Source organism: Microplitis mediator, chromosome 1, assembly GCF_029852145.1.
Source record: "Microplitis mediator isolate UGA2020A chromosome 1, iyMicMedi2.1, whole genome shotgun sequence".
NCBI classification, from domain to species: domain Eukaryota; kingdom Metazoa; phylum Arthropoda; class Insecta; order Hymenoptera; family Braconidae; genus Microplitis; species Microplitis mediator.
The window spans coordinates 2,954,473-2,973,612 of NC_079969.1; the positions used below are offsets into that span (position 1 = coordinate 2,954,473).

General features: G+C 23.9%; 3 protein-coding genes and 1 long non-coding RNA gene across 6 annotated transcripts; 2 read left to right on the forward strand and 2 right to left on the reverse strand.

The window, feature by feature from the left end:
- Nucleotides 1-701: 701 nt before the first annotated feature.
- LOC130678473 (uncharacterized) lies at nt 702-6,162 on the reverse strand. Of its 2 annotated transcripts, none has more exons than XM_057485707.1 (5): nt 6,002-6,162; nt 3,872-3,962; nt 3,291-3,589; nt 2,956-3,194; nt 702-1,583 (listed from the first exon to the last, which is right to left on the reverse strand). In XM_057485707.1, the coding sequence occupies exons 1-5, from the start codon at nt 6,042-6,044 to the stop codon at nt 1,467-1,469; spliced, it is 789 nt and encodes a 262-aa protein (XP_057341690.1). In that variant the 5' UTR covers nt 6,045-6,162; the 3' UTR covers nt 702-1,466. The 2 variants fall into 2 exon arrangements, with proteins under 2 accessions (XP_057341690.1, XP_057341683.1); XM_057485700.1 differs by having other exon boundaries at nt 2,956-3,197.
- Nucleotides 6,117-6,671, forward strand: LOC130678496 (uncharacterized). The gene is made up of 3 exons (XR_008991832.1): nt 6,117-6,253; nt 6,412-6,480; nt 6,550-6,671. It is a non-coding gene; the product is annotated as an uncharacterized LOC130678496 (long non-coding RNA).
- A 1,210-nt stretch (nt 6,672-7,881) lies between these two features.
- On the reverse strand, nt 7,882-10,738 carry LOC130664774 (prion-like-(Q/N-rich) domain-bearing protein 25). The gene is made up of 6 exons (XM_057464869.1): nt 10,583-10,738; nt 10,337-10,483; nt 9,107-9,238; nt 8,372-8,515; nt 8,166-8,267; nt 7,882-8,089 (listed from the first exon to the last, which is right to left on the reverse strand). Exons 1-6 carry the CDS (start codon nt 10,674-10,676, stop codon nt 8,025-8,027), a joined length of 684 nt encoding a protein of 227 aa, XP_057320852.1. The 5' UTR covers nt 10,677-10,738; the 3' UTR covers nt 7,882-8,024.
- A 1,204-nt stretch (nt 10,739-11,942) lies between these two features.
- On the forward strand, nt 11,943-18,622 carry LOC130664760 (uncharacterized). 2 transcript variants are annotated; one of them, XM_057464851.1, is made up of 6 exons: nt 11,952-12,193; nt 14,456-14,617; nt 14,735-14,866; nt 14,965-15,102; nt 17,493-17,624; nt 18,265-18,610. In XM_057464851.1, exons 1-6 carry the CDS (start codon nt 12,067-12,069, stop codon nt 18,336-18,338), a joined length of 765 nt encoding a protein of 254 aa, XP_057320834.1. In that variant the 5' UTR covers nt 11,952-12,066; the 3' UTR covers nt 18,339-18,610. The 2 variants fall into 2 exon arrangements, with proteins under 2 accessions (XP_057320840.1, XP_057320834.1); XM_057464857.1 differs by lacking the exon at nt 14,456-14,617 and having other exon boundaries at nt 11,943-12,193; nt 18,265-18,622.
- Nucleotides 18,623-19,140: the final 518 nt, after the last annotated feature.

The following is a 19,140-nucleotide window of genomic DNA, read 5'->3' on the forward strand; positions in this document are numbered from 1 at the left end:
CTTCATACAATATAGACATTTTTTGTTCATTACAATGTCCTCTAGTTGAAGAAACCCCGAAAAGTCCTGAGAAAAATTTTATTTCCGATTTATGACCCACACAAGGATAAATAAGGATTACTGTCCATGTCTTTCTATGGAAAGTGGCCTGTAACTTTGCTCCTGTTGGGAAATACCCCATATAATATAAACATTTTTTGTTCCCCACGATGTCCCTGAGTAGTCAAAACCGAAACAATTCTCAAAAACAGGCGCGTTCTTTAAAAATTCATTTTCAAAACAATTATAGTCACCATGGACTCAATTAATTTCCCATCGCCCCCACTAATCGCAGCCTCCTGCCCCAACTTGTTCACAAATTTTTCAAGATCCACTCATATAATTCCCTCCCACAGCAGCCCGAATTTCCACCCCAACGTTAAAAATTCAAAACCCCCAGACTAAAATTCGCTTAAATATAAAAATAATAAAATGCTCATAATTTTTTTTTATTTATTTCTTAATAATTATTAAATCGTGAAATTTTTACACCAAAAAAAAAGTTGCTACGTTCAATATGAATAATTATTATAATTAATTACACATTTATCATTATCATAATTATTTTTTTTGTTAAGTAGTACAATTACATTTTATTTGAATTTTTTAATTAAATTCATTCACTCGGAAGTTTAAAATTTGAATTTTTCTTTTCATTTCAATAATTATTTATTAATTAATCAATGAATTAATTAATGCAGTTAATGTTAGTTTATTAATCTTCACACTTATGCATACATGTGTCTGTAATATTTGTATAATTGTTTTTACTTTTATACAATTTATTAAAAAAATTACACATGATTTTAAATTGCATTCATTCATACTCGCGCTTTAATTATTTTAATTTTTTTTTTTATTTTATTCCATCAATTAATTGATTAATTAATTAATCAATACATTCACACTTTTAAAACACTCTTACATTCACTCGTCGAATTATCAGCCCGACTAAAAAAGTTGGAATGAAGAAAAAAAAAATTCTTTTTATTTTTTATTTATTTATTTTATTTAAATAATTTTGTATCGTAAAAAATATACAAAAAAAAGTTGGGAGTGTTTTTAATTATTTTTATAAACAATAAAAAAAAATAATAAAATGCCCGAAATAAATAAACGTTATTTAAAAACAATTGTATTTTAAAAGTTGGGCTGACATTGTTATCACTATAAACAAAATTCAATTATTTAACAGTCTCGGACTAAAAAATAAAATTGGTGGCAGAGATATATCGATTAAATTAAGGAAATGTTTGTCGGAGATCATGCGACGAGTTTTTTGCGGAAAAACTTAATTTTTTAAAAAATGGTTTATTTTTTTTCGTTTGTTGTTGATTTGTTGTTGTTGTTGTTGTTGATTTTTATAAGGTAATTATTAATTGTTTTAATAATTATCGATTCATTGTAATTGTAATTGTTATTATAGCTTAATCTAGGAAATGATTTTTGAGGTATTTCATCATACCGAAGGTCCTGAAACGTTTTACTCCAAATACTTTGAATAGTTCGTCATCACAAATAGCAAACTGCTTATTTTTCTGGTCCTGTAAAATTCAAAAAACAAAAAAATTTAAAAAAACATTCCTATAAATCGATCATCGATTATTTAAATCGATTATCGATTTATTACGTCTATTCTCGATTAATTACATCAATCATTGATAATTAAATCGATCATGGATTACTTAAATCGATCACAAAGTACTTAAAGCAATCATCGATTATTTAAATCAATCATCAATAATATTGATCAATCATCGATTATTTAAATCAATTATCGATAATTGAAATCGATCATGGATTACTTAAATCGATCACAAAGTACTTAAAGCAATCATCGATTATTTAAATCAATCATCGATTATTTAAATCAATCATTGATAATATTAATCAATTATTGATTATTTAAATCAATCATCGATTATTGAAATCGATCATTGATTACTTAAATCGATCACAAAGTACTTAAAGCAATCATCGATTATTTAAATCAATCATCGATAATATTAATCAATTATTGATTATTTAAATCAATCATCGGCTATTTAAATCAATCATCGATTATTTTAATCGATCGTCGATTAGTTAAATCGAGGATCGATTACTTAAATCGATCATCGATTAGTAGTCTTGTTCAATCAATAGATATATATTCTGATATATTTAAATTGATTGTTTGAATCAATAAATCGATCGATTAGTTGAATTTTCAAAGGTCATTTTATCATGAATTGAATAATAAGAAAAATTTTTAGGTATAAATAATTTGATAAATCGATTATTGATTATTTAAATCGATGATCGAATACTAGTTTCATTAAATTAATAATTGACTCTGAATCGATAAACATTTTAAATGTTTATAGTTATTATATTTATATATGGATAGATTGCAATATTTCCAAGTCGATTGTACAAATAAATATATAAATCGATTTTTTAATCGATTGTTTTCAGTATCAAATAATTTTCAATTTCATTTTTAAATGAATTATTGATCGATTCAAAAATCTAATTTTGTAAAATTCAAATGTACAAATATTTTTATAAATCGACTATTGACACATCGATTTATTCTATTTTTTCACTTAATCAATACTTAATCAACGTTGCAACATCGATTTAGAAAATAATCGATGAATTTCTATATATTTATATTCTAATTCAATAAATTTATTAGATCAGTCTTAAAAAAAAAAAAAAAAATCGATATATCGATTGATTTACCAGTATCGGAAAAAATTCGATTTTTAAAAAAACTTGCAATGAATTGATGTCAAGAAATTTATACTGAACGATTGGATAAAAAATCGATATCAATCGACCGAATAAAAAAATCGATTAATTTATCTAAATTAGACCGCGAAATTTTTTTTTGTTACAAAATAAAAATTAAAAAAAAAAATATGAACTTACATAAAGATTTCTTTCTTTGATGATACTCCAAATTTTCTTAACAACTTCATGACGCGCCATTTTTTCAGCATTGACCACAGTTGCTAATTCCGGTGATAGTGTAATAGCTCTCGTGTAACCTTTTCCTTTACCAACTCCACCTTTTTTGGCACCACCTGATGGTTTTTTTGATTTACCCCAGTCTTCGTCACTGTCACTGTCGCTGCCCTTCTTCTTTCCTTTCTTAGCTGCTGGTTTTCCTGCTTCAAAAATTAACAAAAATACAAATCATTAAATTTTAAAAATCAATCAATTAATTATTTAATTAATTTTCTATGTTTAGAATTAATAACAACCTTTCTTTGCTGTTTTGGCAGCAACTTTCTTAGGACTGTATTCTTCATCACTGGCATCATCATCGCTCCCACTTTCTTCATCATCTGAGGATCCTTTGCGTTTGGTGGCTGTCTTCTTGGGAGGACCACGTTTAGCTGGTTTTTTTTCTTTCTCTTCTTCCTCCTCTTCGGACGCTTCTTCCTCGTCCTCTTCTTCTTCACCCTCCTCAGATTCTTCACTGGCGGCCTTCTTCTTTTTCTTGCCGCCGTCTTGTTTCTCTTGGAGATGCTCCATTACTAAGTCGTCGACTTCCTTTTTCCTGTTGATTCAAATTTATTTTTTTAGTTCATTTCAAATTTTGAATATCGTCAATTAATTTATTGATTATTTGAAAATGTAAGAGGGGGAACGACGTAATTATTTTTTTTCTAAATAACACGTAGAGACCCTAGGTAATTAATTTTGGACATTGCTAATTAATCTTCAAATTTTAGGTTTTTTAAAGATCGAATTAAATTTTTTTTTCAAAGAAAAAAAAAGTACAAATGTCCGTAAAGTTATTAATTAATTAATGGATTAAATGTTAATTTGAATTAATTACCTTTCTGATAAATCGATGTCTAATTTTTCTTCGATTTGTTGCCTCACTTTTTTAGCAGACATGGCCGTCAAATCAGCATCTTTAAGAATAGCTAGAAAAAAAAAAATTTTTGAGTTTCAAATTTTGCATATTTTTTTTTTTAATTAACGAAAATATTTTGCAGTAAAAAATATTTTGTAGAGAATTTTTTTTTTTGAACTACAAAAAATTTCAATATTTAGGAATCGATTAGTCGATTATTTTACTAAATCGATTAATCGATTTATTAAAAAAAATGTTAAGTTATGATAAAAAATAGATTGTAAAATTTATTATTAATCGATAAATTGATTTTTTACTCTCGATTCATCGACTTGCTGATTTGGAAATTCGATTAATCGATCGATTAAAAAATTCATACATTTTTTTTACCAGGATAAAAATAAAATATTAAGACCTGAGTTTTATTTTTATTAATCGATATATCGACTTGTCTAGTTCGATTTATCGATTCCCAAGTTCGATTAATCGAGAGAACATAAAATTTATAATTTTCTATGATATAAATTGTAGTTTGTAAATTAAAAATTTTAATCAACAATCGATCAATTGATCGAATTACAAACTATCGATTGAATAAAATTACAACTTTCCTATCGATAATTACTTTCATAAACATTTTTTAAATATCGACTAAAAGTTTAATCGATAAAAATATCAATAATCAAAGTATAAATTTTCCACTTCGATATCGATTATTTCCAACTAAAATAATCTCTAATTACAATCGATTTTCTAATATAATGTAATCAATTCCGCCATTTCTTAACTCAGCGCCATCTTATAATTTACCCGCCAAATTTTAAACCCTTATCCCCCCACTAATTTTTCTCCAACAAAACAATCAAAAAAATTATCAAATTTTTCTCATAACTCTTTTTTTAAATTTTCCCGCCCACTCAAAAATTTAAAAAATCCATTAAAAAAAATTTTTCATTATTTAAATTTTCCCGCCCATACTAAAATTAAATTTAAAAAATAGTCTTTATAATTTTCTCAGTTTAAATTTTAAAAAAAATTAAATTTCCAACTCCAAAAATAAAAAAAATGAATAGTGAATTTAAAACAAAGGATTTAACATAGCAACCAGTAAGCGCATCAACTACTCAGTTTCCCGCGTCGTTGAAAATACGTCGTAGGAATATCGAACGTAGACTCCAACCAACGAGCCAACCTCTACCACCAGACATAATACGACGCTCACTACCTCATTCATATATACATACATACATACATATATATATATATATATATATATATATATATATATATATACATATAATACCCATACCCTTTATCCACCTCCATCAATAAACGAACCTTGCAAATCCCAGCGTCATCGACCATCTGCTATTTTAAATTCAAAATAATTTTTGCTTTTTAAATTTCCCACCAAAATATAAATAATTAAAATTTTCCCTGAATACGAAGTAAAAAAAACTTATCACATAAATATATATAAAAAAAATATAAATATAAATATAACAAATAATTAAATATAATAACGCCATCTATTTTCTTTCTCTCTCGTATTTTATCCCCACTAATTTAAACCATCTCCGATAACGCGGGAATTTTTAATATTTCAAATTCTTTAAAAAAAAATTTATCACTTTTAAATAAATAAAAAAAAAAGTCATTAAATAAAATTAATCGAGTTGAAAAAACGTTAAGTAAATAATTAAAATAAAAGTAAATAATTTAAAAAATAAAAATTCAATATGGCGGCAATTTTTAAAATGGCCAAAACACGCCATGGAAAAAATAAATGTAATAAATTTATTTAAACGTTTAATTAACAATTAAAACATAAATATATTTAAATAATCGACTTGTATAATTAATAATATATTTAATAAGCGATATAATATATAAATATATATATATAAATATATTTAACTCGACACAATGGCCGGCGTGGGGTACGCCAACGTAAACGCGATATCTTTTAAAAATATATATTTATCAAGATAAATATAATATATACCAGGTATTTAATAGTATAAATATATGACAAAAATATGTAGGAATTAATTAGTTTGTTATATATTTTTAAAATAATTATAAATATATATTTAATAAAATAGTTACCGGTGATTTCTTTGCGCAATTCGTCTTTAGTTATGTCCGCCATTTTAATTGTACGTGGAATTGGTTGTTACTCGATGTACGTTCTGCTGGCAACTGATTCTGAATTGTCGAGCGACTATTTTCTACTGGGTTAGCTTCCTTTGGTTTATCTCTGTCTCACTTCCTCAGCATTATTACCCATCAGTTGTACCGTAGCGTCAGTTTGTACAGTCGGAAGTAAAAAATGGCGGAAATAAAATTATTTTACGAGAGGTAAATTATTAAATTACTTGGGTTAATGTTTACTAAATGTCAAAACTGTGTTAACAAAATTGTGATAACTTTTTATGAGCTAAAATTTATTTTATATGCCCCATATCATTTTTTAAAGATTTATCATTGTCGTTTACTCATTTTTTTAATTGTTACAGGAAATTCTTTCTACGGTGACTGTACTTACTATAGTTTCAGTCGGGGACCTGATATATTTTATGTGGGTAGTAAGTATTTTAGTTTTTTATTTATGTTTTTAGTTGAGGTTTTATTTATTGAGAATTTTTTTTTTTTAGGATTTGAAAAATAGGAGGGAAATTTGAGGAGAGATTTTGGGTGAGTTTTTTTTAGTTTTTGTTCTTGGGTTTTGGTAATTTGGGGCTGGGAGGAAAGCAGGGTAAAAACGCGGGAAAATTTGAAATTTTAAATAATTTTTGTGAGTTGATTTATTTAATTATTTTTAGTTGGGATTGAAAATTGAATTTTTAGAACTGAGGTTTTAATTTTGAATTTTTTTAAGATCTTTGGGAAAAGAAAATTAATTTTTGATTGGAATATTTGGGATTAAAAATTTAGAAATTAATTTTTTAAGAGAACTGAGATTTTAATTTTGAATTTTTTTTTTTAATTTGGGGGAATTAAAGTGGAAAATTAATTTTTCATTGGAAAACTAGGGATTAAAAATTGGAAAATAAATTTTTTAAAGAATACTTTGATATAATTTTAAAATTAATTTTTTATTGAGATTTCGGGAATTAAAGTGGAAAATTAATTTTTTATTGAGATTTTTGGGAATAAAAAGGGAAAATTGATTTTCAAGGGAAGACTGAGATTTCAATTTTGAATTTTTTATTCAGATTTTTGGGAATGAAAGTGGAAAATTAATTTTTAATTCGAATACTAGGGATTAAAAATTTACAAATTAATTTTTTAAAGAATACTTGGATTTTTAAATTTTAAATTAATTTTTTATTTAGATTTTTGGGAATTAAAGTGGAAAATTAATTTTTTATTGAGATTTTTGGGAATAAAAAAGGAAAATTAATTTTCAGGGGAAGACTGAGATTTCAATTTTGAATTTTTTATTCAGATTTTTGGGAATGAAAGTGGAAAATTAATTTTTCATTGAAATACTCGGGATTAAAAATTTCAAAATTAATTTTTAAATTAAAGTTTTAAAATTAATTTTTTAATTAAATTTAATACTTGGAATTTAAAATTAATTTTTTATTGAGATTTTTGGGAATAAAAAAGGAAAATTAATTTTCAAGGAAGGCCTGAGATTTCAATTTTTAAGTTTTTTTAAGATTTTTGGGAATTAAAGTGGAAAATCAAATTTTGATTGGAATACTCGGGATTAAAAATTGAAAAATTAATTTTTAAAAGAATACTTTGATTTAAAAATTTTTAATTAATTTTTTATTGAGATTTTTTGGATTAAAATTAAAAAATTAATTTTTACTGTAAATACTTGGAATTGAAATTTTTATTTTTTCATTTTTTTGATAAAATACCAGAGATTTGAATTTAAAAAATTAATTTTTCTTAAGACACAATTTTTAATTATCATTCGCTCATAAATTAATTTAACTTAAAAATCCTCATAATTTACTACAAAACAATTTTTAAAAATAAAAAAAAAATGCGGCAAAATAAAACAGTTCCCATATTTAATAATTTTAAATTTATTTTACAAAAAAGTATTCTAATAAATATATAAGAATATATAAAAATTAGTAAAAAAATTTTAAGAATCCCTTTTATTTTCTAATTAAAAAATAATTAAAAAACATCCAATTGCCAAAGTCAGCAGATGAGTAGAAAAAATTGACGACCCTGAAAAAAAATAAAAATTGATAATTAACAGAAATAAAAACATTCAATAATTAATAATTAAAAATAAATAATTAACCTCCATTAGTTTTGTAAGCACATTCACCATCACGACAAATAAGTCCATCAGATTTTCCTTCCTCATAACATTGATAGTCATGTTTACATGGCATATAAATTCCTACAGAATAATTAGGATAATAATTACTGACACTTACTCATAATTATTATTAATGTCATTTAATTATTTTTATAATTTAATAATAATAAGAAAAAAAAAATTACCTAAGGCTTGGATACATTTTCCAGTTTGATTGACGAATATAAAATTACCATAACATTTACATTTATTATTAACACAAAGTGCACCGTCTAGTGCGTCAGCACATTCGTCAGTACGTTGACAAATATCACCAACTCGTGATGGTCCTAAAATTTATTTACTAACTTAATGAAAAATTCTCATGGTTAAAAAAGATCTTGGTAACAAAATCTACGTACTAAAAATTTTTTTAAATTAATTTCAAATTTTATTTTACTGCTGATTAGAAACGAGACGAGTTTTTTTCATTTTTTTTGAGTCAAAAAATTTTTTAAAATAAAATAACTTCGATATTTGTGTAGTTCATGAAATTCTGCGTAAAATGAGTACCCATAAGGCTATATTACGATAAAGTCATTATTTGCTAATTATAATTATTTATTAATTAAATATAAATATTAATTTTCTATATGGGAATACAGCGACCAAAATATCGACATGTGGGTACTCATTCAACTGGAAATCAAATTCTCTACACGACAAAAATTTTTATTTTTACAAAAAAAAATAAATGTGGCAATTTTGAAAATTTGAAAAATTTTTTTTTTTAAACATAGTGATGTGGGTACTCAAATAAGAGGGAATTCGATAACAAATTTAATGATGATAATGACAATGTATAATTTTTTAACCATAACCGGAAATGAAAATTTTTTTTTTCACAGCGATTTAAAAAGTAGATAATTTTTCTTACTTACTGTTAATACAATTTGATGAATTATTAATGTCTAAAAAATAATTGTCTTTGCATGTACAGACACCTTGTATGCATGCAGAATTGGACATTGTCGAACAATCCTCAATTTGAGGTCCGCAAATTGTTCCCGATGCTAGAAAAATTTTTTCTTTTTAATTCTATCATTAGTCAGATTATTTGGTAGTCATTGGACTGATTTTAGATAATGTTTCTAATGCATATATATTTTTAATTTTTATCTTATTTAACTTTTTGTTAAATGAATGATGAGAATTTTCTCATAATTCAGAGATAAGAATTGAGATTGTGATTGTGAATCAGGAATAATATGACTCACGTCCTTATGATATATTACTAATAATATCATTAGTGTGCACACGTAAGTAGCAATTTTTTTTCTGTTTAAATTTCAAATTTTCAATTTTAAATCCTACTAGACATAAATTTTTCTTTTTTTTATTTTTGCATTCAAATTTTGCGTAAACTATCAGAGATACAAAAAAAATATATGAGACCTTTTTTGTACAGAATTGAATTTACTACAAAAAAGGTGTGATACATTTTTTATGTAACTTGAATATTTTCCTCGTAATTTTGAATTTTAGTACATAGTACGTAAATAAAAAATAAAAAAGTAAATTTCAAATTGGGAAATTCGATTTCTGGGTTAATTATCAAAGATACGATAAAAATACACTGAAACAATTTTATAACAAATTAAATTCTCTACAAAAAAGGTCCTCATCAATTTTTTTCTAGACCCAATAGTTTAGTCACAATAAATTTTTTAAAAGTAATCCATTATAATTTGAATAAAAAATTATAAAAATCTTGAGTTTTTAAAATTCAAATTTAAAATTCTAGTTCAACTATCAAAGATATGACAAAAATGTATGAGACCAATCTGATAGGAAATTAAATTTTTTACAAAAAAGACCCTTATCAATTTTTCTCCAGACCCAATAGTTTCGCCACAAATTTTAAAAAAATAATCCATTATAATTTAAATAAAAAATTATAAAAATCCTGAGTTTTAAAATTCAAATTTAAAATTCTAGCTAAAATATTAAAGATATGACAAAAATGCATAAGATCAATCTTTTACAAAATTAAATTCTCTACAAAAAAGGTCCTTATGATTTTTTCCATAACTCCAATATTTAAGCCATAATATCAATTTTATTAATAAATCATTCAAACACAAATTTTAATTAATTAATTAATTAATTACCTGCATGACAAACAGTACCATCAATGCTCGCGGTATATGGAGGATCACACATGCAAGTAGATTGCGATCGACAGTACGCATTTTTCATACACTGATAGTCACGTTGACAATTTTCCCCAATTTTCAAAACATGTTCTGGCCCTAAATCTTAAAAAATTTTTTTTATTAATCATTAATTCACTAATTAATTAACTGGCCCGCAAATTAAATTATTATTAATAAAAAAAATTTATTTTTAATAATTACTCATTTCCTCTAAATCCTGAGTCGAACATTTTTTTTGTAGTAAAAAAATTATTGAAAAAAAATAATAATAAGGAGACATAATTAGAATTATCATTAATTTTTTTTTTGTATGTTAACTTTGTAAAATTTTATGAAATACTAAACTGCTCTACCTCTTTAATTTTTTATTCCATCAGATAATTCTTATCTTATATTTATTTATTTTTTTAAAAATATTACTAGTCTTATCTATATTTTAATCTTGTTGAATATCTCATTCATTGTATTTTATATTTATTTAGAAAAAAAATATTTATTTTTAGTAATTTCTTTTTTTTAATTTTTTATCATTTAGAATCAATATTGTCTGGGAACAAAAATAGATGGACCTAGATGACAAAAATAATTTTTATTTATAAAATCAATAGTATATCAATTATATATTTTTTACAAAAAACGGATGACCTCAAAGGTCAACTTCATCTTCCCCCTGCTTTGAGCTTATGAGTATCGAGGCAGTCAAAAATACTCGAAATATCTCCTCCTAGGACTTAAAATCGTCAAATTCTGATAAATTCTCAATTTTCAAAAATCTGATCAAACTAAAAATTTCCTTTTTAGAAAATTTTTAATTTTCATATCGGTATTTGAAAAGTCCATGAAATTCCGCGTAAAATGAGTACCCACAAAGCGATATTACAATGAAGTCATTATTAACTAATTATTATTATTAATTAATTAAATATAAATATTAATTTTGTATATTAGGGTGCAGTGATTAAAATATCAGCATGTGGGTACTCATTCTACTGGAAATTGAATTCTCTACACGACAAAAACTTTTATTTTTACAAAAAAAAATTTTTTTTCAATTCCAAAAATTTGAAAATTTTTTTTTTTGACCCTAGTGATGTGGGTACTCAAACAAGAGGAAATTTGCTAACAAATTTACTAGTGATATTGAAAACCTAACATTTTTAAACCATAACCGGAAATGACTACTGTTTCTAATGTAACGATTAAAAAATCCTCCAGAGCCGATAGAATTTCCGTCTAAATTTCTTAAAAATTCAATTTTAAAAAAGTTTCTCCGAAACCCATAATTTCCTTTCTCCTGGAAAATTATCCATTTTCTCAGCGGGTTAAAAAAAAATTCTATTCATAACCGGCATGAATCCTCAGGTCAGAATTTTAAAATTCTTTCCTGACAAACGAAAATTTCGTACACCTGCGTAGGTAACAAAAGTTTGAGAGCCCAACAGCTCCCCTCTATATATATACATATATATTTTACAAAAGTGCAAGAAGGACAAATCAATAGACGACTAGAGTAGGAGAAAATATAAGAGTAGGAGAAAAGTTAAGAATTGTTAAACTGGATTTCATTCTTCTATTCATTCTTTCCTCATCTCTTGCATCTGCCAGTCGCGTCTTATTTGTATTTTTTTTATTTACTATTTATTACCAGTGTTTTAATACTATTTAAATAATTATAATTATCAACAATGAAGATTTTAGTAACAGTAATTACATATTTATTAATGGTTTCATTTATTTACGTTAATTGTGTAGAAAGTACGACTGGAAAATATGATTACCTCAAGACTGTCCACATCGAGCCAATATCTCTTAGTGAGTTCAAATTTTTAATTATTTATTAATCAAGTTAACATAAAATTTTCATTTTTTTATTTTTAAATTTGAATTACGAATGGGCGGGAAAATATTTAATTTGAAATTATGGAATTTTAGATAAAAAATGATTTTTTTATTTTAATTGTTGTAATTATTTAGTTATTAAAATTTATATATAAATATATAAATGTGGAATTTGTGTTATATAATGGTGCAAAAAATATATATGTATATATATATGAGGTATATTATTATTGAATGGCGTTGAAATCTCCGGTCTTAGGTTTTATATTTTTCATCCTTTCTCTTCTTGTTTATGTTTTCATAATATATATGTATATATATAAATATATATAAATATGAGGGAGTATTTACATTTATTTTAACACGTAATTTTTTTTTTGTGTAAATTTTTTTTTTTTATTGAGTTTTTGAAAATTTTTAATTACAAAATTATGAAAAAAAATATATGAGTATATATACACATATATTTATATATATTTGCAAAAATAATTAAATTTTAATTCAAAATATCGATTTATCTTCGAAAATATTAGTTTTATATAAAAATTGATAAGGATCATTTTTGTAGAGGATTAAATTTCCTACAAATTCATTTCTCATATATTTTCATATATTTTTGATATTTCTTTAGTAAATATTGATTTAAAAGATTAACAATATTTACGGATTAATTTCTCAAATACTTGAACTCTTAATTCCCGCTTAAATATCAAAGTTACAGAAAATTTCACTCAGACCTTTTTTGTAGTAAATTTAATTTCCTACAAATTTGCCCTCATGCATTTTTCTTCTATCTCGCATAGTTCCGCCGTAATTTGAATTTTAAAGAAAGTAAATAAATTGGAGCAATAAATTTAATGAAAATTCGAGTACTTCAAAATAATTACTACGTTAATTACAAGTCGTAATGACTAATCATTGTCTCATACATATTTACAAATTCATTTATCTGATAATTTATTTCATAGATTTTTTTTATCTTTAGTAGTTTATTAATTACTTTGAATTAAAAGAGTAAACAAAGTGATAAATTAAAATATGAAAGCTCATTAATAAATATAAATATTTTTATGTAATTGTATTAATAACAGCAATACTATAAATTATATAAATCATAAATTATTTATCTTATAATCATTTAAATAAATAGGTAGTAACGTTAAGCTGTCAAACGTATCGACGTTTTATAGAATTCATGTTAAATAGATTTCAAAAGCAGTCATTGTTTACATTCAATGTATATTATATATATACCTATATACATACCTGTATATCACATATATATACATAAATCAATGATAACATTCGTTACGATGCTTATCATATATTTCCATATTTTAAATAAATTTTAAAATTTAATTTTAATTTGAAAATAATTTTATTTTTTGATGTGTGATTTTAAAATAAGACAGCAGGTAATTTTTTTTTTTCATTATTTTTAAGATTTTAAAAAAAATTTTATTTGTTGTTAACAATTTTAACATTTATTCACTAAATTAACAATTTTCGAATTTTTTTTAGCAGCTTAATTAAAAAAAAAAAACTAACAACATGCACATGTAAAAAATTAAAAAACCTGTAGGTGCAATTTTTTAGAATTTTTTTTTTTTAATTTATCGTTTTTAAAAAAAATCAAAAATCATTAGACGGCTAATTTGAGAATCATAATTTTTTATGGATCGGGATCAGTTGCTTTAATTTTTTGATTCAATCTGAAATTTATTACTAAATATTTAAATTATTTGGGCAGTTTTTTGTTTAATTGAAAAGAACAATTTTTTTGATTAATTAAAAATTTTTTCGAAAAAATTTTTTTTTTTTACAAAAAGAATTTCATTTTCGTAAAGTTGACAAAATTTCCAGTAAAATGAGTACCCACAACAATATATTTAAATAAAGTCATTTATCTGTCAACTAACCGCGGTCGCCCGCGAATTAACCGCGAGTTGAAGGTTAACAGTAACTTTATCCAAATATATCGATGTGGGTACTCAAATTACAGGAAATTTCCTCACTAATTCAACTGTCGTACTCATTTTTCTTAACTTGCTCAAAAAAAAAAAAAAAAAGTATTTTTTTATTTATGAAAATTAAAAAAATCAGTAATTATTATTCTATAAATTTCTAAGCAAATAATTCTGTATAAAATTCTATGGATTGGCAACTGATACTCTTCCATAAATTTTTCAAATTGAAAAAAAAAATTTATTGAGTAACTGGAATTTTTTTTTACAGAGAATATAAAATTCCCATGTTACAACGATACGCGGTGTATAGAAGTGTTTAATGATTCAATTTGTCACAATCACTTTTGTTTATGTCGCGCTGCACCAAATAAACAATCAAAGCCTTATTACTGTGGGTTAGACACGGTCGATTTAACTCCAAAAAAATTTAGTAACTATTTTTTTTTATCATCACTAAAATTTTGCCAGAGTTTTTAATTTTTTAAACTCACTTACGAAATTACTGATCACTAAAGTAATTAATTTTATTTATAATTATTAATTACAGGTGTAGTAGGTCGTATTTGTAAACATGATGAAGATTGTGTTTCTGACACCATCTTTTGTAACACAACAAGACATCAGTGTTTTTGTATTCCGGGACATACTGCCGATACTGGACGTCACAATTGCTTACCAAGTAATTTTTTTTATTAACAATAATTAGTAGAAAAAAATTTTAAATATTTGACTTGATCTGTAATTTATAATTAATCGAAACTAATTAATTAATTGCAGTCGTTAAGAATATAACTGGAGCGTGTGAGGATAATGAACAATGTGTTGTTGGTATTCCAAATTCAATTTGTTATAATAAAACATGTGTATGTTCAGACGGTTATCATCTTGTTGGTAATAAATGTTGGAAAACTGCAGGTACTTTTTTTAAATTTTTATTTTTATTTTAAGTGTATGTTTAGTTGTCTATTAATTAAATTATTCTTTATGTTGGACAGAAAATTTGCATGTTGAATATTTTTGTTACTAATTAACTTATTAGTTAATTAATTAATTAAAGAATTACTTAATAAAATAAATGGGGATAAAAATGGAATTTTGAAATTTAAATTGTGACTAAACTATCAGAGATACAGTAAAAATGATTAGGACCAAATTTGTAGGGAATTTAATTCTCTGCAAAAAAGGTCCTTAGAGATTTTTCTTTAGACTCGATAGTTTCATGGCAATAAATTTTTTAAATGAATGATACGAATTTTAATCAAATAGTGTAGCAATTTTTTTTTCATAAATTTTAAATTCGAAATTCTAGCTAAACTATCAAAGATATGATAAAAATATATGAGATCAATTTTGTAGAAAATTAAATTCTCTACAAAAAAGGTCTACATCAATTTTTCTCTAAACTCGATAGTTTAGTCGCAATTAATTTTGTCAACTAAATGATAATAATTTTATTGAAAAATTCTAGTAATGTTCAGTCCATAAATTTTAAATTCAAAATTCTAGCTTAACTATCAAAGATATGATAAAAATATATGAGACCAATTTTGTAGGAAATTAAATTTTCTACAAAAAGGTCTCTGTCAATTTTTCTCTAGACTCGATAGTTTCATCATAATAAATTTTTTAAATAAATTATATTAATTTTAATCAAATAGTGTAGCAATTTTTTTTTCATAAATTTCAAATTCGAAATTCTAGCTAAACTATCAAAGATAAGATAAAAATATATGAGACCAATTTTGTAGGAAATTGAATTCTCTACAAAAAAGGTCTATATCAATTTTTCTCTAAACTCAATAGTTTAGTCACAATTAATTTTGTAAAGTAAATGATAATAATTTTATTAGAAAATTCTAGTAATGTTCAGTCCATAAATTTTTAATTCAAAATTCTAGCTTAACTATCAAAGATATGATAAAAATATATGAGACCAATTTTGTAGGAAATTAAATTTTCTACAAAAAGGTCTCTGTCAATTTTTCTCTAGACTCGATAGTTTCATCATAATAAATTTTTTAAATAAATTATATTAATTTTAATCAAATAGTGTAGCAATTTTTTTTTCATAAATTTCAAATTCGAAATTCTAGCTAAACTATCAAAGATAAGATAAAAATATATGAGACCAATTTTGTAGGAAATTGAATTCTCTACAAAAAAGGTCTATATCAATTTTTCTCTAAACTCAATAGTTTAGTCACAATTAATTTTGTAAAGTAAATGATAATAATTTTATTAGAAAATTCTAGTAATGTTCAGTTCATAAATTTTAGATTCAAAATTCTAGCTAAACTATCAAAGATATAATAAAAGTATACGAAACCAATTCTGTAGGAAATTAAATTCTCTACAAAAAAGGTCTCTATTAATTTTTCTCTAAACTCGATAGTTTAGTCAAAATTAATTTTGTCAACTAAATGATAATAATTTTATTGAAAAATTCTAGTAATGTTCAGTTCATAAATTTAAAATTTAAAATTCTCGGTAAACTATCAAAGATATGAGAAAAATAAATCAGACCAACTTTGTAGGAAATTAAATTTTTTATAAAAAAAGTCCTTATCAATTTTTCTCTAGACTCGATACTTTTATCACAATTAATTTTTTAAATAAATGATATTAATTTTAATTAAATAATGTAGCAATTTTTTTTTCATAAATTTTAAAATTCAAATTCCAGCTAAATTATCAAAGATATGACAAAAATACATAAGACCAATTTTGTAGAGGATTAAATTTTCTACAAATAAAGTCCTCATCAATTTTATCATAACTCCAATAGTTTAGTCCCTAGCAATTTAAAAAGTCAATAGATTATTTACTAAACTGCATGACTAATTAGTTTTAATATTAATATACGTTTAGTACATAGTTAATTGTTATTATTTACTCTTTATTACAAATTAATTAACAACAGCCCTTGGGGAGTCATGTAATGACACAATTAATTGCAATAATAATATTAAAAATGCAATATGTAATAACACTAAAATATGTGATTGTCCAAATAATTATATGATTAATTCAATGGGTAATGATTGTATTAAAATGATTGATAATTATTATAATGACAATTGCATTGAAGACTCACAATGTATTCATGCTTTTGATAATTCCACTTGTGTTGATAATTATTGTCAGTGTAATATTAACAACACATTTTCAATTGCCACTAACACATGTCGCGTGATAGTACAGGTATTTTGTTTTTTTTTGTTATTCGTCATTTTTGTTCATTTTGTTCTAAAAAATTTTTGTCCATTAATTTTTGTTTAATCATCAATTAATTAATTAATTACTAGGATACTTGGAGCCGTGTTCTGAAGATAATGAGTGTTATTTTGGAGTTAAATCTGACCCCAAAGGTGCCAAATGTATAAATAATGTGTGCAATTGCACGGTTAATTATATCTACCATGAAAATACATGTTCTGGTAAGTTATTTTTTTAAAATTTATTTTGAAAATATTTTCGATACGATATTTATGTTCGTGAGCAATTTTCCTTTTATTTGAGTACCCACATCGATATATTTAAATAAAGTTGGTGTTAACGATCAACTCGCGGTTAATTCGCGGATTGGTAATTAATGTATTACTGTATTTAAAGATATCGTTGTGGGTACTCATTTCACAGGAAATTTTGTCTACTTTGAGAAAATATAAGTCGTTTTGTCGGAAAAAAAATTTTTCAAAAAAAATTCCATTTATAAAGTCAAAATAGAACAACTCATTTTTTTAATAATAATTTGAAAAAAAAATAATCATCACGGTTGAATTGGTGACAGAATTTCCTGTAATTTGAGTACCCACATCGATATATTTAAATAAAGTTGGTGTTAACGATCAACTCGCGGTTAATTCGCGGATCGGTAACGAATAAATTATTGTATTTAAATACATTGTTGTGGGTACTCATTTTACAGGAAATTTTGTCTACTTTACGAAAATAAAATTCACTTTGTAAAAAAAAACTATTTTTCAAAAATTTTAATTCATGAAAATAAAATGAATTATTAATTTTGATAATTAAATGGAGTTTATAAAATATTAATAATTAATTTTATTATTTCAGGTGCTTATATATTGAACTCCTTATCAGTAATTGCAATTATTTTATTGAGCATATCTATATTTATCAGCACGTAATATAATAAATTATTTAAAAAATGATTTATTTATGCTGATAATAATAATGATAGTTGTTAGGTTCTGCTACATGAGATTCAAGTATTTTTACATATAATTTTAATTTGTAAATTAATTAATAATATTAATATATAATATATAAATAATGTAATTTATTTATTTATTTATTATATATCGAGTCAATACAAAGACTAAATTGCCATCGAATTTTATTTCTCATTATTGTAATTTAATTTTTTTTTTCTAATGAACAAATATGGAGAAAAAAAATTCGTTAGAATAATCGAATTATTTAATATTTTTTTCAATTTATTTTTTTGTATTTAATTTTAAAATTAATTTTTTGTAATGTTTGTATCAATGTTGTAATACTCGTTTTTTTAATAATTATTGTAATTCGATGTGTCAATAAAATAATTCATTTTAAATTTAAAATAATATATAGATATTGTAGTCCTTTAAATTTCCTAAACAATGAGAAATTTTGTAATTTTTTTGAATGATCGGTTCTGGTTTGAAAATTAATAAGAGAAAAAAATAAGTTTAGGGAGGAAAGGACATTGCGACTCGGGTGATAATGTAACTCGAGCTTGAGGTGATGGCTTACTATCCTCTCGCGGTGCGGATTAAATTTTTAGTCAACGGAATGCAAACTTTGAGTAAAATAAAAATAAAAAAAATTAAATTTTAAATCTCAGGATGGAGGACAAGTAGAATTTTTTTTAATTCTTTACTAACATGGAGGCTTTAATTTAACGTAAATATTTATTGCTCTGTTCGAGTGGTTCTGGAAGCTCCTTGA